At 41.0% G+C, this 16,744-nt stretch overlaps 1 protein-coding gene across 1 annotated transcript in view; it reads left to right on the plus strand.

The window, feature by feature from the left end:
• The first annotated feature begins 539 nt into the window (after positions 1-539).
• ST6GALNAC5 (ST6 N-acetylgalactosaminide alpha-2,6-sialyltransferase 5) overlaps positions 540-16,744 on the plus strand; it is a 154,671-nt gene continuing 138,466 nt past the window's right edge. The window contains exons 1-2 of the mRNA XM_021678133.1: positions 540-554; positions 1,375-1,596. Of these exons, the coding sequence (XP_021533808.1) occupies positions 540-554; positions 1,375-1,596 (237 nt within the window). The remainder of the gene's footprint in view (positions 555-1,374; positions 1,597-16,744) is intronic.

A 16,744-nucleotide genomic window follows, 5' to 3' on the forward strand; every position in this document is an offset into this window, starting at 1 on the left:
AAACTGTAAATAGGGCCACTGACATTTGGGCAGTTGACTTGTTTTTATCAAAATTACAAAACAGAATTTAGTTTGCAGATTTTCAAATGGCTATGATGTTCAGAATCCGATTGGGTTATCCTTCCTTTTTACTTGATGACTTCATAAAAGATAAATAAACCCTCGGACCAATAGGTGGGTACCACTAGCACGGTTAACTCTCTCGCCCCAGAAATTCCACTAGGCTGAAAAGATTATTATTTGGGGGCGGGAAGGGGGGGGAGATGCAGAGGTCTTTAGGACCCACCAGGCGGCGGCAGGCGGCAGTTGTGTAGATCACTGAGAGACTACGAGGGTCCGGTTCAGTTTTAATTCTGTCTCTAATCTCTGCAACAGCCGCGCTTCCTGGGTCCCGCGGCTCTCCTACCCACTCAGCCGCCGCCAGGGGCCGGGCGAAAATCAGAGCCGCCTGCCCCGCATCACCCACCATGGAAACCTTCCAAGAAAAAGTGGCTCCGGACGCGTGTGCCTGAGGATTCCTCACAAAAGAGGTGCCCAAAATGAAGACCCTGATGGTGAGTCATTTGTGGCAACTCCTCTGGGCAGAGGCGGAGACCCCCAGACGCAGCGTCCCCGGGGCGCACCGGAGAGCTCCAGAGGCGCCGAACCCTGCGCCGCGAGGTCGCCTGTTACAAAGGGACAACTTTCCACCTGCTCCGTGTCCCCTTCCGGTTCTCTGGTTCTGCCTGGCTGGGAATCCCAGAGCCGGGCTGGGAACTCGGGTTGCCTCGGCTTCTGGATCTCAGGCGAGAGGTCTGGGGACCCACGGAGAGCTGGAGAAGCGGTGGAGGGGTGGGCGCGTGGCTCGGGGGATTGGGGGGTGCCCAAAAGCAACAGCCTGGCAAAAAACTAAGAGGGGCGGGGAAGGGGGGATCTTTGCAGACTTTCTTGGTTTTCTTGTCGGATTTCAAACTTGCAAGAATCGCCGAGGTAGAGCCCCGCGGGTCCAGAAAGGGCCGGGTGCAAGGGCTAGAGGTTCCAGCAGCCGAGCTGGGGGAGGGAGGCCTCTCCTCAAAGTACGAGCCCACCTCTGCCCTCGCCGCCGGCGCGCTTTCCCTCGCGTAGCCGGGCGCCGCGCACCACCTGCCCTCTGCCGAGAGATCTGGGAGGTGGCGTGGGCCGAGAGCAGCTACGCTCCTGGCCATCGCCTGCCGTACGCGCGGGGACGGTGCCTCCCCTGCCCCGGCTGCGCGCGGGGGACTAGGACGCGGGCCACCTCCCTCCAGCCCCGGACCTCCCCCGCGCGTCTCACCGTCTCGCGCGTGTCCCCGCCGGCGCGCTCCTCCGGGGTTGGCTCTCAGCGGCTCTCCTCTGCTCTCTCCCGCCCGCCCGCAGCGCCATGGTCTGGCTGTGTGTTTAGCGCTCACCAGCATGTGCACCAGCTTGTTGCTCGTGTACAGCAGCCTCGGCGGCCAGAAGGAGCGGGCCCCGCAGCAGCAGCAGGCAGCGGCGACCGGCAGCGCGCAGCCGTCGGCGGAGAGCAGCCCCCCCTCGAGGTCCCGGGCCCCCGCGGGACCGCAGCCGCTGGACGGATACCTCGGCGTGAGGGACCACAAGGTGACAGCTCGCTTGCCAGCGCGCACGCCACCCAGCCTGGGGATCCCGCACACCTGAGCCTGCCCCTTTCCCGGGGCTGGGAGGCGCCGTGAGTAGGTGCCATTCGGAGGCTGGAAGGGGGAGCGGACCCACTGGGGTGGGGTGGGGTGGGATAGTTCCTTCTTGCTATGAATTCTCGTTTGGAGTCGGAGGTAAAGTTTTTCGGGGAATAGGGGTGAGACGAGTGGACCCAAAGCCCCATTTCCTAACAGGAACCGACCCTGGAAGTAGAACCTTCTGGTCCCCAGAATTGCAGCCGCGGGTGGGTGCTGGGTGCCTGAAGCGTCTGGTTTGGCCGCCCAGTCGCGCCCTGGTAGGAGGAGAGCCGGGATGGCGCGAGTAACGGCCGGAGCATTGCCCCGCCGGGAACTGGAGGGTGAGTAGCAGCCAGTCCGCGGCCGCTGCTCGAAGATTCCCCTCTGATCTCGGCGCTCCGGATTGCTCTGGGCAGAATTACCACAGCCTTGGGGAGCGGTCCCAGGCAGGCGCGGAAGGCTGGAGGCACAAACTCAGCTTTCACTGGCTTGTAACTCATCGTTGAGGGCCTGTTTTCCTCTGCCTTCCGGGAAGCCGTTGCATGGCTTGTCTAATAATTAATAAGATGATCTTTTTTTTAATTGAGCCTCCTTTCCCCCAAATAATAAATCTCCGGTTTCAGTGTGCGAAGCCTCTGGGAGAATTCTAATCAAGTTTCCTGATTCTGAAAAGATCTTTTAATACAGTTTGAATATATTCCCCATTATTTGAAGCTGCTAATATGTTTTTATTAAAACACAGTTCCACCCTGTATCTGCTCTATAAAGGTTAGAGGATTTCTTGAAACCACCCGGCTATTCCGCATTTTACATTACTAGATTTTATGCTTGTGAACCAAAGTATTATTTAGCTGGTGGTCCTTTTGCTGAAAAGATGGGTCTTACCGTTCATGAAAAAGTCAAACTTTTTTTTAAGTGGCAATCAAAATATTTCCACTCATTTGTGCAATGCATATTGCAGAAAGGATTTTGGAGGGTAAAAATTTAAGGCAGGACCCAGCTGCTAGGGATCCTTGAATGCTTGTGGAAAAAAAAAAACAACATACCATGAAATGTGGATGGATGGATAGATAGGCCAATAGGTATAATGTATAAGAAATGCTAGGTATAAAACAGTACTGTTAGGGTACAGAAATGAGAAACATCACTGCCCTGGAAGGTTTAAGGAAATTCTCTCTGAAAAAGTAGACTTTGCACTGGGGAAAATTTGGGGAAGCAGAAAAAAGGAAGGGATTTCTTCAGGAAGTGATTTGGGGAGTGCAGAGGGGGCTCCTGGTAGAATCTTGAAATCAAAAGTAGAGAGGGTCATCAGTTTTTCAATAACAGCTTCACTTTCTTCTTTAAGATGTTGATCGATTACACTCTTTGTGCAAGCAACCTATAAGAGCTGGAGTTCTAGAAAAGTTTAGACATCGGCTTCTGAGTGGATGGATGTGGTGTTTATGTGTAACTGGTATAGGATGAATATATTGAACTTGGTGGATTTTCATGGTGGTGTTTAGTGGAAATGGCTATATAGCACTTGTGAAGCTTTGATTAATGGGGTGTCAAAAGGTAAATTTGCTGAAAGCTTTGATCTGCCTTGGAATGGTATTCCCAATACTTTCCTTCCTGTGTTCTGCTGGATGGACCACAGCTGAGAATATTGATAGCATAAGACAAAATATGATGCCCTCGTGTTTGTTTTCAAAAATAGTGTTTATTCACACAAATATATTGGATTCCATTTTCAGTGTATCAGAGTACTATTCATTAAAATGAAAAACAGCCCCTTTTTGAAAGGAATGTTGAAACTCAATATGAGAAATCACGATAATCTATAGTAAAGGGTTTTATAAACTGTGAAGTGTTATGTGGATGATAAACGTGTGAAAGTCCTTGGAATTCTTAGAGAATTATAAATGTGATCAGGAAGGTCTTTGCCTCTAATGAATACCAGTGGAATTTTTTCAAAGAAAACCAACGTGTCATCAAATTCCATACTCCAAGGATTCAACAGAGTTTACCCCACCCCAAGCAAAAGAACAAATGCAAATCTTAAAATCTATGTCTCTTCTGTAGGCATTATCCCAATTGTCCCACTGAACCACATGTAAACTTCTACTCAAAGTGTCATCATTTTACTGCTGTTATTTACCTGGCTAGAAATTGGGTGAAGTTTCATTTCTGATGGCTATAGGGAGGTACATGTAGTGTTCATGTCCTCTCCAAAAGTTGCTATTTACTTAGGTTTACTTAAGATCTTCCTATAGTCTTGCTTAGGCAGAGGTGGAAATTTGTTAGAATATTGCTAGAATTTTTTTTTCCAGATTAACCCAGGGGAGGGTAAGAAATCAGGATTTTCTACACTTATGTTGTTAGATGATACCCTGATTGCTTTTTTTTTTTTTCACTCTCATATCAGGCCTTAGAAAAATAATAGGATGTGCTGGATGTGATGACCACCAAGCCGTATGCTACTGCATACTGAATCAGAATTCCAAGAGACTTTTTATTTGCCATTGATTTACAGAATCTGGAGAGAGTTACAGATACTATATAGGAAAATGTTCACATCTCCATTGCTGGAGGTCCCAAAGTCTGATAAATATGTAGTGTTTATGTTCAGTTACATGATGGTATTAACATTATAACTCTAAGATTAAATTCAACAGGTGGTGCTAATCCCCAGCACCTGAATTTCTCAAATTACAGCCTGTCTGCAATGATTGTCTTGTCTCATACGGCTGCAGACTAAATTACTGTTGAGATTAAATCACTATGTGCTTTTGTTGAAAGACATGCTGCAAGTCAAGCCGGTGATGAGTAATGTGTGTTGAAGCTTAAAATACCACTTTCCGTGGTCATATTCTCTACTTCCTTGTTCACAAACGATGTGAGCTGAAATTGTAATTCCAGTGTGACTGAGTGAAGGCTACTTGGAGTTTCTTGTGATAATGAAGACATTTCATTTTCTGTTAGAAAGATTCTTTCTCTTCATTTCCAACCCTTTTCCCCAGACCTTTTCCCACAAACGTTTCACCAACTCATTTCAATCTTGCTCATGTCTGTCACTGCAGGTACTGTATCTCTATCCTGCCATTACTGTTCTCGTCCCCAGTTTTGGAGCTACTGATTTCTAACCAGATCAGCCAGACAACAAGAAAAGAAGTCAATTTTCATGGCTTTGGAAACCTTCTGTATTTAGAACTACAGCATAATGTATAACCAAACTAAAGCACGTGGGTGCACGTGCATGCACGCGCGCGTACACACACACACACCCACTCACACACACAGGCACAAACACTGAATCAAGCAACCTTCGGAGAAAAGCTCCATTTCTCCCAGCGGAGTGGAAGGCGGCATGGAGTGTATTCTGTTTCCAGCCTGGATCTGGTCTGGGCAGATAAAGTCATTTGCCATCTGGTGGACCCTGTGAAATGAAACTATGAGCCGATTCCCATTTCCAGTGGACAGGAGCCCTTATCACAGGAGGCCCACTTGTCACCTGGGCTGCCCTTTTCTGAGATGGCTTATGAAAGAGCAGTGATCAGTGGGGTCTGAAGCTGAGCTGCTATCTCCTTGCTTCAGTAGTAGCTCCCAGGAGTGGATTTTACACATACTAATAACATGCTTGTCCTTGGTTCTTTCCTTCCTTAAGCACTCAGTTATTCAGACAAAACAGAACTGCTTGGAGGTAACAGTATGTTTGCTATTAATTCACAGATGTCCAGTTGAAGTGATAGGACAAGTCAATGCGAGAGTTGAAAAATAATTCAAAACCAGAAAAAAAGGTGCATGCCATATAACTTACTTTGGAATTATGGCATAAGTATTCTTCCTTTTAAAAAGTATATAAACTCTCAAATATAAGTTTGCACAATTTATTAGACCCCATTTTATAATATTTGAGGCAGCCAATCAACAATAGATAACTCGGATCTCAAAATCAAAGTGAGCTAATTTTCAGTGCTCAGGTACTAACAAAATGTAATCTGCCAATGGTGATAAGACCCTGTTATCACAAATCGTCAACCAAAAGGAATTATAAAATGAACTATTTTTCATGGGTGAGGAGTTGCAATAATGTGGTTGCTTTTAACAGGAGAAATGTTCATATAATATTTGTTATAATACATAACCTTAATTCTGAGAGCCAGGAGTGTTTCTCCAGCTTTCCAAGGAGTAATGCCAAGATACCCCCATGCCAAAGTCCAGACCACACCTGGTAAATGAGTCTGAGCTGGCTCCCTCTCCATTTCTGGGCATTCTGTCCTCTTTGCTCATCCTTGAAAACTCATTGTGCCTCAGGACCTTTGCACTTGCTGTCCCCTCTCCCTGGAAAACTCTTGCCCAAGATTTTGTATATGGTTAGCTCCTTCTGGTCATTCAGTCCTCAGATCACATGTCATCTTCTTCTGGACCACACTCTTTGTTAAATAGCTCTCTCCTTAACAGTCATGCTCTATCATATTAGCCTGTTTTATTTTCCTTGTACTAGTTAACAATATCTGAATGAATCTTAAAGGTGTCTTTTCTATTGTTTGTCTTCTCCCCCAAGTAGAATCTAAGTGCTGTGATAGCAAAGTATTTGTACATCTTGTTGACCAGTTTAACTCCAGGCCCTAGAATAATACTTGACACTTAATGAGCACACAGCAAATATTTATTGAAGGAAAGAAGAAAGGAGAGGAGATTGTGGAGAGGGACAAAGCTTCCTCACCTTATGCAAAGTCCTTTCTCTATAAGAAACCACAATGCAGTCCCAAGGCCCTGGTATGTCTCATCTTTCCTAATTTGGTTTACTACTACTACACTACTAGTAATAATAATGGAAGGAAGATGAAGAAATGATTTAAAACAAGAGTCTTTTGGAATGAGATTTAGGAGTTTACATTTTAACAGACTTCCCTTACAACTCTTGTGCACATTAAAGTTTGAGAATCATCATTTGAAATGTTTTTAATCATCATAATGTGTAGTTCTGTAGCTAATTTGTTTCTGGATTTTTGAACTACTCATAGCCCTAAGTAAATATTCATTGAAGGCCTAGTAGTTGCAAAATTGGGTATTCTGGAGGAAGAACATAGTGCCTACCATCAAAGAATCTTTGATCTAATCGGAGAGAAAAGACAAAGAAGCAAGAAAGGTTAAATAATAAAGCAAGTACTGAATAATAATATGAAACCAGTAAACAATAAATCAAGGCATTGACACTAAAAAGGAGGCAATTTCTGTGATCTTTCTCATCTATAAAATAAGTTAAATACTATTATTAGTTTAGAAGTTATAAAAATTTCAAACTAAAATTGCATTTTAAGCCCTTTTTTAGTATATGTGTGTGTGTGTGTGTGTGTGTGTGTGTGTGATGTGCAATGAATACTTAGTAAACAACTTGGATGTCAAAGCAACTTCACAGTGGTTAGATTTTAAATTCAAAATATTCAGTCTCTATGATTCTCCTTTAGCATGGTGTAGGGTCTCCTGGACTCTTGAAGGGAGCTAACCCTATTGCCCTGTTCAACTGTTTCTGTCACATGGTGACCGTGTTTTCCAAACCAAATCTCATACCTCATGGTATGATAAATTTGTGTTGGCCACAAGACAGAACATGTGCTATCAGATCTGTCCTGGAAACATGACATCCGCTAGAGAGGGGACTTTCCATAACCTCTAGGGCCAAGTTGCAGTGCACTCTAATTCCCATCCTGTGAATGCCAAGATGAAGGAAGATTGGAGATGAGAAAACACTGTGAAAAATTAAAACCCATCGCTAATCAACAAACCATTGAAGCCTCCTGTACATCTACTGTATACTTTTTGAGCAGCTGTGAAGGATCTTAAGTATAGAAAGACAAGGAATTTTTATTTCTTAAATAATGATATTATTATCCATATTCTGTGAACCTGATTCAAAAGAAATCCCTTAGGAGCGAGTTTATGATCAAATGACTGATAAAAACTTGAGGATGGGGGTATTTATGAGATGCACTCCAGTTCTTCACGAGCTCTTTACTCCTAAACTCTTAGTCTAGGCCTGGGACAAATAAATATTTTTATTGCATACTCTATTCAATATGGTTTCCCAAATAAAAGTCACAGGCATGCATATTCTTTCAGTTTAGACAGCATATCTGCAGGGAAACCTTCCCTGACTTGTAGCCCAGGGTAGATCTAAGCTGTATGTTTTGTCTTCTTAGCCAGGATCCCATGGTAATACTTATTCAAGCTTATTGTTGTTTTTTGTCTCAGATTGTCTGCCTTCCCTGCTCTACAATCAGCTCTTGGAAACTGGGGCTTTTTTTCTCTCTCTCTTTCTTGTCATTGTATTCTCAGGCTTTAATATAATGTCTGATATAGAATGGGTTTTCAGTATTTTTTGAATAAATAAGTATATCTATATAAAGATTGTAATTTCTTCTAAACTAAACCCACCTGAAAAATTTCTATTTGGTACTATGTCATAAATATCAATTTCCCCTGCCACCGTTTGTAGTTCTGTAACTATTGCATTTCTATGTACTTGTACTAATCAGATTTCTTAAAACATACTCAGAGTTTTGAGCTGGAAGGAAAACTTGGAAATTACCAAAAGGAATTCACAAGTGCTCGTGTGATTTGCCCAGAGTCTCCAGTGAGTGGCAGAGCTGGGGCTACAACGTGGGTCTCTGACATGAATGTCATTACCATAAGGAAAATTCAGTGCCAATATATTCTAAGCAATGAATCAACATTATTTGAACAGAATTTATTAAAATGAAGAGCCTAGGCCTACCCAGTTAATGGAAAGAAATAACTATTTAAATATCTTATTATTCTGAAATGAATATGAGAATATGGATAGTTAAAAAGAGCTTCCACCAACCACTGGCTTAGCAATGGCTACTTGAAAAGCTTCATAAGATGCATGGTACCCAAGTAATTAGAACAATTTGCAAATCTGAGTCGGGTTTGCCTTTAAAAAGTAAACCAAGCCAAAAGGAGTGCCATGTTACCATTTGCGGAAAAATGTCATGAACAGACCACTCATTTAACTGAATTACCTTCTCCACAGTGGGGAACAAAACATAATCAGGAGACTCAGTTAAGCAAGTGTTTGAAACGCTGCCATTCTGCAAGTAACCATTGACTCCTCCTACGTTCTGAGATGTAACACCTACTCTGAGATAGAATTACTTTAGGCAGATAAGAAACCATTTTACCCATAGTAGGGAAAATTAACCTTGATAGCTGTTGTAGCTCAGTATGAAAACGTAACTTTTTATTATATTCTCTTTTAATGGCTATGAAGTTGTCCATAGTGTTCCTGGGAGCCTCACAGAGTCTGAGAACTCTCTGGCAGACTGAAATGCAGAGTTATGCCATTTTTTAAATAAGAAAGCATATTCTGGAAATTAATTGCACATATGGGACTTCTCCACTGACTGAACTGCATTATTGCATTTCTAATTTACAGATCTGCTCGTGTTCCTTGCATGCCTCCAATAGCTTCCCATTACGGAGAGGATCAAGTTCAGACTCCACAGGAAGGCTCACAGGCCTGATAGGGACTGTCTGGTCTAGTTCTCCAACCTCACTTCCCTTCTGCCTAAGCTCCACACACCCAGGGAATACATCTTGCTGTCTCATGCTTCCCTGCTTTTTCTCCATCATGGAATGCGCTTTCTCCTTTTATCTGCCAGGTAGAGAACTAATTATTCATTAGGATCCAGCTCAAGTGTTTCCTTTCCAGAGTCTTCCCCCATGTAACCTCTGTGCAGAGTAGATCCCACATTCTTTTATGCCAGCCTTGCATTTGTCAGTCAGCCACTTATTGACTGAGTACCTATGATATGTTAAACACAGGGGAGGGAATGATAGGAAGGAGCTAGTCCTGACCACAGGAAAGTCACAGTAGAGGAAATACTATAATTACTATATGTTGGTAAGTGTTAAAATATCCTCTGTATCTTGTATGCCTCTAATCACACAATATTGTGGTTATTTGTCCACATGCTTGTCTCCCTGACTAGATTGTGCCTTTTTGAAGCCAAGGAACATAACTTAATCCATTGTGGTATCTCCAGACCCTAAAACTGTATCTCATATATGTCAAAACTCAATAAATCTTTGTTGAATGTTGGATGAAGCAACGTCCTGTTGTAACTGTATATAATAGGAAGAGATTTGAATAAGTGTGGCTAATAGACTTACTAATCACAGGAATAGACAGAAGTGATAAGTAGGGGCAGAAGGACTTCACATATGTGACATACGTATCTTTAATTTTTGGTTCCCCTTTAAATACAGAGCGGCATCTGCTGACCCTTCAGAGTGGTAGTCCAGGTGTTGAATGCCCATGTTTGAGGACAGCATGGTATCATGGGAGGCAGGGGAACATACCCAAGCTTTTAACTTGTTGCAAGGTCTTTGGCAAGTCATGTAACATCTAGGCCTGAGCTAATCTGTGGCAGAGGAAGAGTTAAAGTAAATTCATTAATTATTTTATTTATCAAATAATATTGTGTACCTACCATATACTTGACACTGTGTTCAAGACCCAGGAGGCAACACCAAATAGCTGTGATCCCTGACTCCATGAAACTCACATCTTTTGAGAGGCAGATAAAAAGACATGAAATTACAGTGCAGATTTGGATATCAATATTTACATGCTATGGAGGTTAGATTTTATCCTAAAAATTTTGAGGAAGTCTTTAAGGGATAAATTGTAAGAGTGACTCCAGTCAGGTGTGTCTTCCGGTGGATTACCATGGCTTCATGTCGCACAGGTCAGAGCAGTTCTGGGAGAGGGGAAGAGGGCCAGTTAGCAGACTCTTGCTGTGATCTGAGTGAATGATGCTGGTGGCCAGAGGAGGAAGAGACCCTAAGTTTCTGCCCGCCTAACGTTTGTGTGGTTGCCCACCCCTCCATGTCAGTGCAAACAGTCTGGATGCAGCTCTCAAACAGCAGGTTAGTGGTTCAAGATTGCCTCTCAGGAGTTAGCAAAGAGAGTTGGAGGGTGACCCCAGATGGCACTCCAACGTTGTCTAATTTTGAACCTCACTGTGTATCTTTTTTTTTTTAAAGATTTTTATTTATTTATTCATGAGAGACAGAGAGAGAGAGAGAGGCAGAGGGAGAAGCAGGCTCCCAAAGAGCAGAGAGCCCGATGCGGGACTCGATCCCAGGACCCTGGGATCATGACCTGAGCCGAAGGCAGACGCTTAACCATCTGAGCCACCCAGGCGCCCCCCTCACTGTGTATCTTAATACCACACACTGACTTGAGCAACACAATGGTGTTGTGGTTAAGGCCAAAGCAAGCTGTTTGTGGAGACTCCATAATGCACACTTGGCCACACCAGGAATTAAAGTTTCCATCTGCAGCACAGCCACTGGGGTGTGGGGTAAATGTGCTGCCAGAGAGAGACTCTTATGTAACAGTTCTACTCGGGAGAGACTTGCTTCTAGAATAACCTTGTCAAGTTGTTGCATGATAAATCTTACCAGGTATAGATCTCTTATAAGTATGAGGTAGAGGGTGATTTCCTCCTTCCTTTCCCACAGACTTACAGTGTCTGTAAGTGGTATAAAGGAGGGCACGAACCATCTGTTAGATCCTTACCTTGTTTAATAGCTTCAAACCAAGGTATATTCCAATTAGAATTGGAATAGTCAGGAAATATGTCTCGATAATTGTGCTAAATTCTCCACTTATTAATCTTGAAGGTATATACATCCCTCTACTAGGTTAACATCTCCGTTCTTTCCCCATTGTTTACAACCCTAAAGCACTTTTAAATTGTGGCGATGCCTCCTTCCCCACCTTTGATCTCCCGCCTGTTTGCTCAGCTACAAAATGTGTTCCAGAATTTTTAAGTTTTATGAATCATTCCCGGTAGTTCCTTAATCCTTCTGGTCACTTTTCTCTAAATTCCTTTCAACCTATCAGTAGCTATTTCAGGGGCATAACCTGTGGCAAACTCATACAGGCTCCCAGGACAGGGTTAGAGATGATGGCTGTCTTCATGGTCACTTGGTGGTTCCTGTCCAGATACATATCTCAAGTTTGCCTTTATTTTCTGGGCTTCACTCTCTGATTTGGTTCTCTGTCCATGTATAGTACAAATCTAATTCCTTGTCCATATACAGTACAGGTTTACTTGGACATAACTGTCTTTCCCAAAAAGAAATTTTACAGCACAAGTAATTGTAATTATCACCTTCTTAATTAGCAAGTTTTTCTGTATTTTTCATCTTCTAGTTTTATTAAACATCTTAATTCCCTTATTTTAACCAACTTACTGAATTCTATGACTGTTCTTCTTGTCTGTTTTTTTTTTTTAACTCAGGGATGTCTCTGAACTACTCTTTATTTCTTACATTTTTCAAATATGTGCTAGCTGTTATTTCTTCATTTTGGCATAATCTCAGCTCTCCTGTTACTCTTCCAGTCCATAGGTAGAATAATTCTGTCATTAGAGACATCAGGGCCTGCCTCTACTCTGACGGCCAACTGGCAGGAGATATATTTTATATATCTTGGTTGGTGGCTTCTCAAGTCTGAGAACATGAGATCTTTGTCAACAAGCTCTTTATCAAACCAGGAGTTGGTTTTTTTGCCCGAGTTGTCTCCTTTATCTTCTAGATTGAGGTATCACTGAATCCTTCCCATCCATTTTTTAAAACATTTTTATTGTGGTGACATATATATAACATAAAATTTGATATTTTAACCATTTATAAGTGTAGGATTCAGTGGCGTTAACTACATTCACGGTGTAGCCAGCCAACAACACTACCTATTTCCAAAATTTTTCATCACCCCGAACAAATTCAGTAACCATTAAGCAATAACTCCCCATTTTCCCTCCCTCCGGGCCCTGGTAATGTCTATTCTCTTTTCTGTCTTTAAGAATTTAGGCAAATTCTAGATATTTCATGGAAGTGGAATAATTGAATATTTGTCATTTTATGTCTGGCTTATTTCATTTAGAATAATGTTCCAAAGTTCACCCACATCATTGCATGCATCAGAACTTTTTTCCTTTTAATATAAATCAAAACCACAATGAGATACCACCTCACATCTGTCAGAATGGCTAAAATTAACAACACAGGAAACAACATATGTTGGCGACGATGCAGAGAAAGGGGAACGCTCTTACACTGTTGGTGGGAATGCAAGCTGGTGCAGCCACTCTGGAAAACAGTATGGAGGTTCCTCAAAAAGTTAAAAATAGAACTAGCCGACAACCCAGCAATTGCATTAGTAGGTATTTACCCAAAGGATACAAAAATACAGATTCAAAGGGGCACATGCAGGCCAATGTTTATAGCAGCATTATTAACAAAAGCCAAAGTACCAAATTCATTTGATAGAGCATGTAACTCTTGATCTTGGGGTTGTAAGTTTGAGCCCCATGTTGGGTGTAGAGATTACTTAAAAATAAAAATCTTAAAAAAAAATAGCCAAATTATGGAAAGAACCCAAATGTCCATCAACTGATGAATAGATAAAGAAAATGTGGTGTGTATATGTATACAATGGAATATTACTCAACCATAAAAAGAATGAAATCTTGCCATTTGCAATGGTGTGGATGGAGCTAGAGTGTATTATGCTAAGTGAAACAAGTCAGTCAGAGAAAGACAAATACTATATGATTTCACTCATACATAGAATTTAAGAAACAAAACAGATGAATATAGGGGAAGGAAGAAATAAAAAAAAACAGAGAGGCAGGGATGCCTGGGTGGCTCAGTCGGTTGAGCATCTGCCTTCAGCTCAGGTCATAATCCTGGGATCCTGGGGCTGAGTCCCACATCAGGCTCCCTGCTCAACAAGGAGCTTACTTCTCTGCTTGTGCTCTCTCTCTCTCTCTCTCTCAAATAAATAAGTAAATCTTTAAAATAAAAAACAGAGGGAGGCAAACCATAAAAGACTATTAGCTATAGAGAACAAACTGACAGTTGCTGGAGGGGAGGGGCATGGGGGCATGGGTTAAATAGGTGATGGGTATTAAGGAGGGCACTTGTGATGAGCACTGGGTGTTATATGTAAGTGATGAATCACTAAATTCTCTTGAAACCAATATTACACTATATGTTAACTAATTAGAACTTAAAAACTTGAAACAGCAACAACAACAAAAAGAACTTTGTTCCTTTTTATGGTTGAATAATATTCTGTTGTATGGCTATACTACAGTATGTTTATCCATTTATCTTTTGATGGACACTTGGATTATTTTCACCTATTGGCCATTGGGAATAATGCTGCAATGAACACTGGCATTCTCATTCATTTTTTGAAGTCCTTCCCTCTTTTCTCTCTCTTTTTCTCTCTTTTTCCATCCCCGTGGAAATACCTGAGTTTCCAGTTCCCATCACTGCACGCTTGTGCAGACCTTACTTCTAGATGTTCTCACCTATAAATAAATAAATAAATAAATAAATAAAAATAGAGGAAAATACATTAATTTCATTAATTATATTTCTTTATCTAAAAATAATGTAAACATTTTGAAAAACAAGGAAAGGAGAAATGTTTCCATATTCCTAACACTTTGGTATAAATAACAATATAATTTTGGTTTACTTCTGCCAATTGTTTGCATTGCATTCTCTGTTTTTTTTAAACCTAAATATGAGCCTGCTATGTGGTTTTTTAAAAACTGCATGTGATTTTTTTTGTCTATTTTGTTTCCATTTGCTGATATTAAAATAGCCATTACAATTTCTTTTGGTTAGCGTTTGCCTTTTATATCTTTTTCCCATCCTAAAATTTTCAATCTTTCTGTATACTTACATTTTATGTATATCCAGACCTGCCCACAATATTTTCAGAGCCTGAGGCGAGAGTACAGATAGAGGCCCACAGACATCCTAATTGCTTTCATCAGTAATTATGTCTTCATTTAGATAAGATTTTCAAATTCAAAGGTTTATTTGACCTATTGTAGTTACGGATTTGATCAGAATCATTCTCTTGATCATTATTGGTTTGACCAAAATTAAATCTTCATTAAATAAAATGTGTGTAATATCATGCTTGAGAATTTTATGTGGGTAATGTTCAGTAGAAGTCTACCCACTCACATTATCTCCAATTTTTAAAAATGTAAACAGACTATCTCCTTGAAGACTTTCTATTTATTTTTCAGCTTCTCCCCTCCCTACAACGTTTCTTTTCATAGTTATATTTTATCAGACCTCAAATTCTTATTTTACTCTCCTTCCCCCATATACAAACTGAAGCAGTGACCAACTCCATCTGAGCAGCAGTACAACCCACAAATGGCATTTGAAAATAGTGACCTTTTGTTTCAAAGACAGGGTAAAAAATGCGAAGAAGCACTTTTTCTGGGGCCTGAATGGTGTTAAATACAGACTGGGTGTTTATGATTATGGATAATGCTATGACAGAATGACAGAGGTGCCCGTGTGGGTTTTAATATAATTTGTGCATTGTTTGTGATATGCTGTGTCCTTTAAGCAATGCATCTCAAACATTAATGTGCATATGAATCGGTTGAGGGTCTTATTAAAATCCAGATTCTGAATCTTTAAGTCTGACTTGGGACCTGAGAATCTGCACTTCTAACAGGCACCCTGTGATGCTGCTGCTATTGGTCCAGGAACCACATTTTGAGTAGCAAAACTCTAAAACACAGGGCACAGATCAGAGGCCCCATTCATCTGATATTAAGAATAATACTATGTATGTCCTATATGAATAGCATATAACTAGAATTTATTTTTTAATCTAAACTTAAAATCACTGTCTTTTCAGATTTAAGTTTAGTTCATTTACATTTACTGTGATTTTTGCTATATATTATTGATTTTTTTTTATCTCAAACATTGGCTTTGTATTTGTCTCTTTTTCTATGCTTTATTCTCCCTCTTTTCCCCTTCCCCTGGATTGGTGGAATTGGGGGGCAAGAAGGGGTTTGTCCCTGTCTCCACCTTATCCCCTTATTCCATTTTTTAACTTATACTGATTTGGAAATTATACTCTTGATATTTATTTTCTTAATGTCATTCTTGAAATTTTAACATGCATACTTACCAAAGTCTTAATATCTTTATCCTATTTCCAGACAATTCAAAGACCTTAGAATATTTGAACCCTGGTTAACTTGAACACTAATCTTACATACCATTTTATTGAAGTAGGTTAGTTCTTTTTAAAGTCTACCAAATTGGATATTAACATTATTACTGTTTTTCAAGATTTATTCATTTATTGGAGAGGGAGAGAGAGCACAAGCAGGAGGGACAGGGAGAGGGGGAAAGAATCTCAAGCAGACTCTGCGCTGAGCACAGAACCTGACCCCGGGCTTGATCTCACAACCCTGAGATCACAACCTGAGCCGAAACCAAGAGTTGGATGCTCAACTGACTGTGCCACCCAGGCGCCCCAGCATTATTATTGTTTTTGGTTTAGTCAATGTTTATATAGATTTACCTACATATTACCAGTTTCTTTGCATCATTTCTTCTTGTAACTTAGATTTCCATTATCCTTTTTGCAATAAATATTTTAGAAGTTTGGCTGATGAAGATCTGTTGGCGGTAAATGCAGTTTTAGTTAATCTGAAAATATCTTTATTTTGTCCACATCCTTGAAAGAGAATACAATTCCAGATCATCAATTATTTTCGCTTGCAATATTTTGAAGACCTAATTCCTGTGGTTTCTTTCCCTCTCAGAGTTGATATTGAGCTCTTTGTCATCAGGCTAATTGTCATTACATTTTAGGCAATCTAAACCATTATTTCCTTAAATATATTGTCTCCTCTTTATTCTGTCTCTTCATTATGTGTTATTTACTTGTCTCACTGTGGTGCATTCTGAATAATTTCTTCTGATTTTTCGGTTTGCTAATTCTGTATTCTTCTGTGTTTAATCTGTTACTTACTGCATCCACCAAGGATTTTTTCCCAAGTCATTTCTAGGTTTTTTTTCCCCCAAATCTGCCTGGTCTTTTTTCATAGTGTATTCTTTCTTACATTCATTTCATTTCTGCATCTGATAACTCCAATATCTTAAATCATTAGGGGTCTAAGCAATTTTTGTTCTGATTTTATTCAAAGGAACTTATT

Source organism: Neomonachus schauinslandi, chromosome 4 (assembly GCF_002201575.2).
Source record: "Neomonachus schauinslandi chromosome 4, ASM220157v2, whole genome shotgun sequence".
In the NCBI taxonomy this organism is placed as follows: domain Eukaryota; kingdom Metazoa; phylum Chordata; class Mammalia; order Carnivora; family Phocidae; genus Neomonachus; species Neomonachus schauinslandi.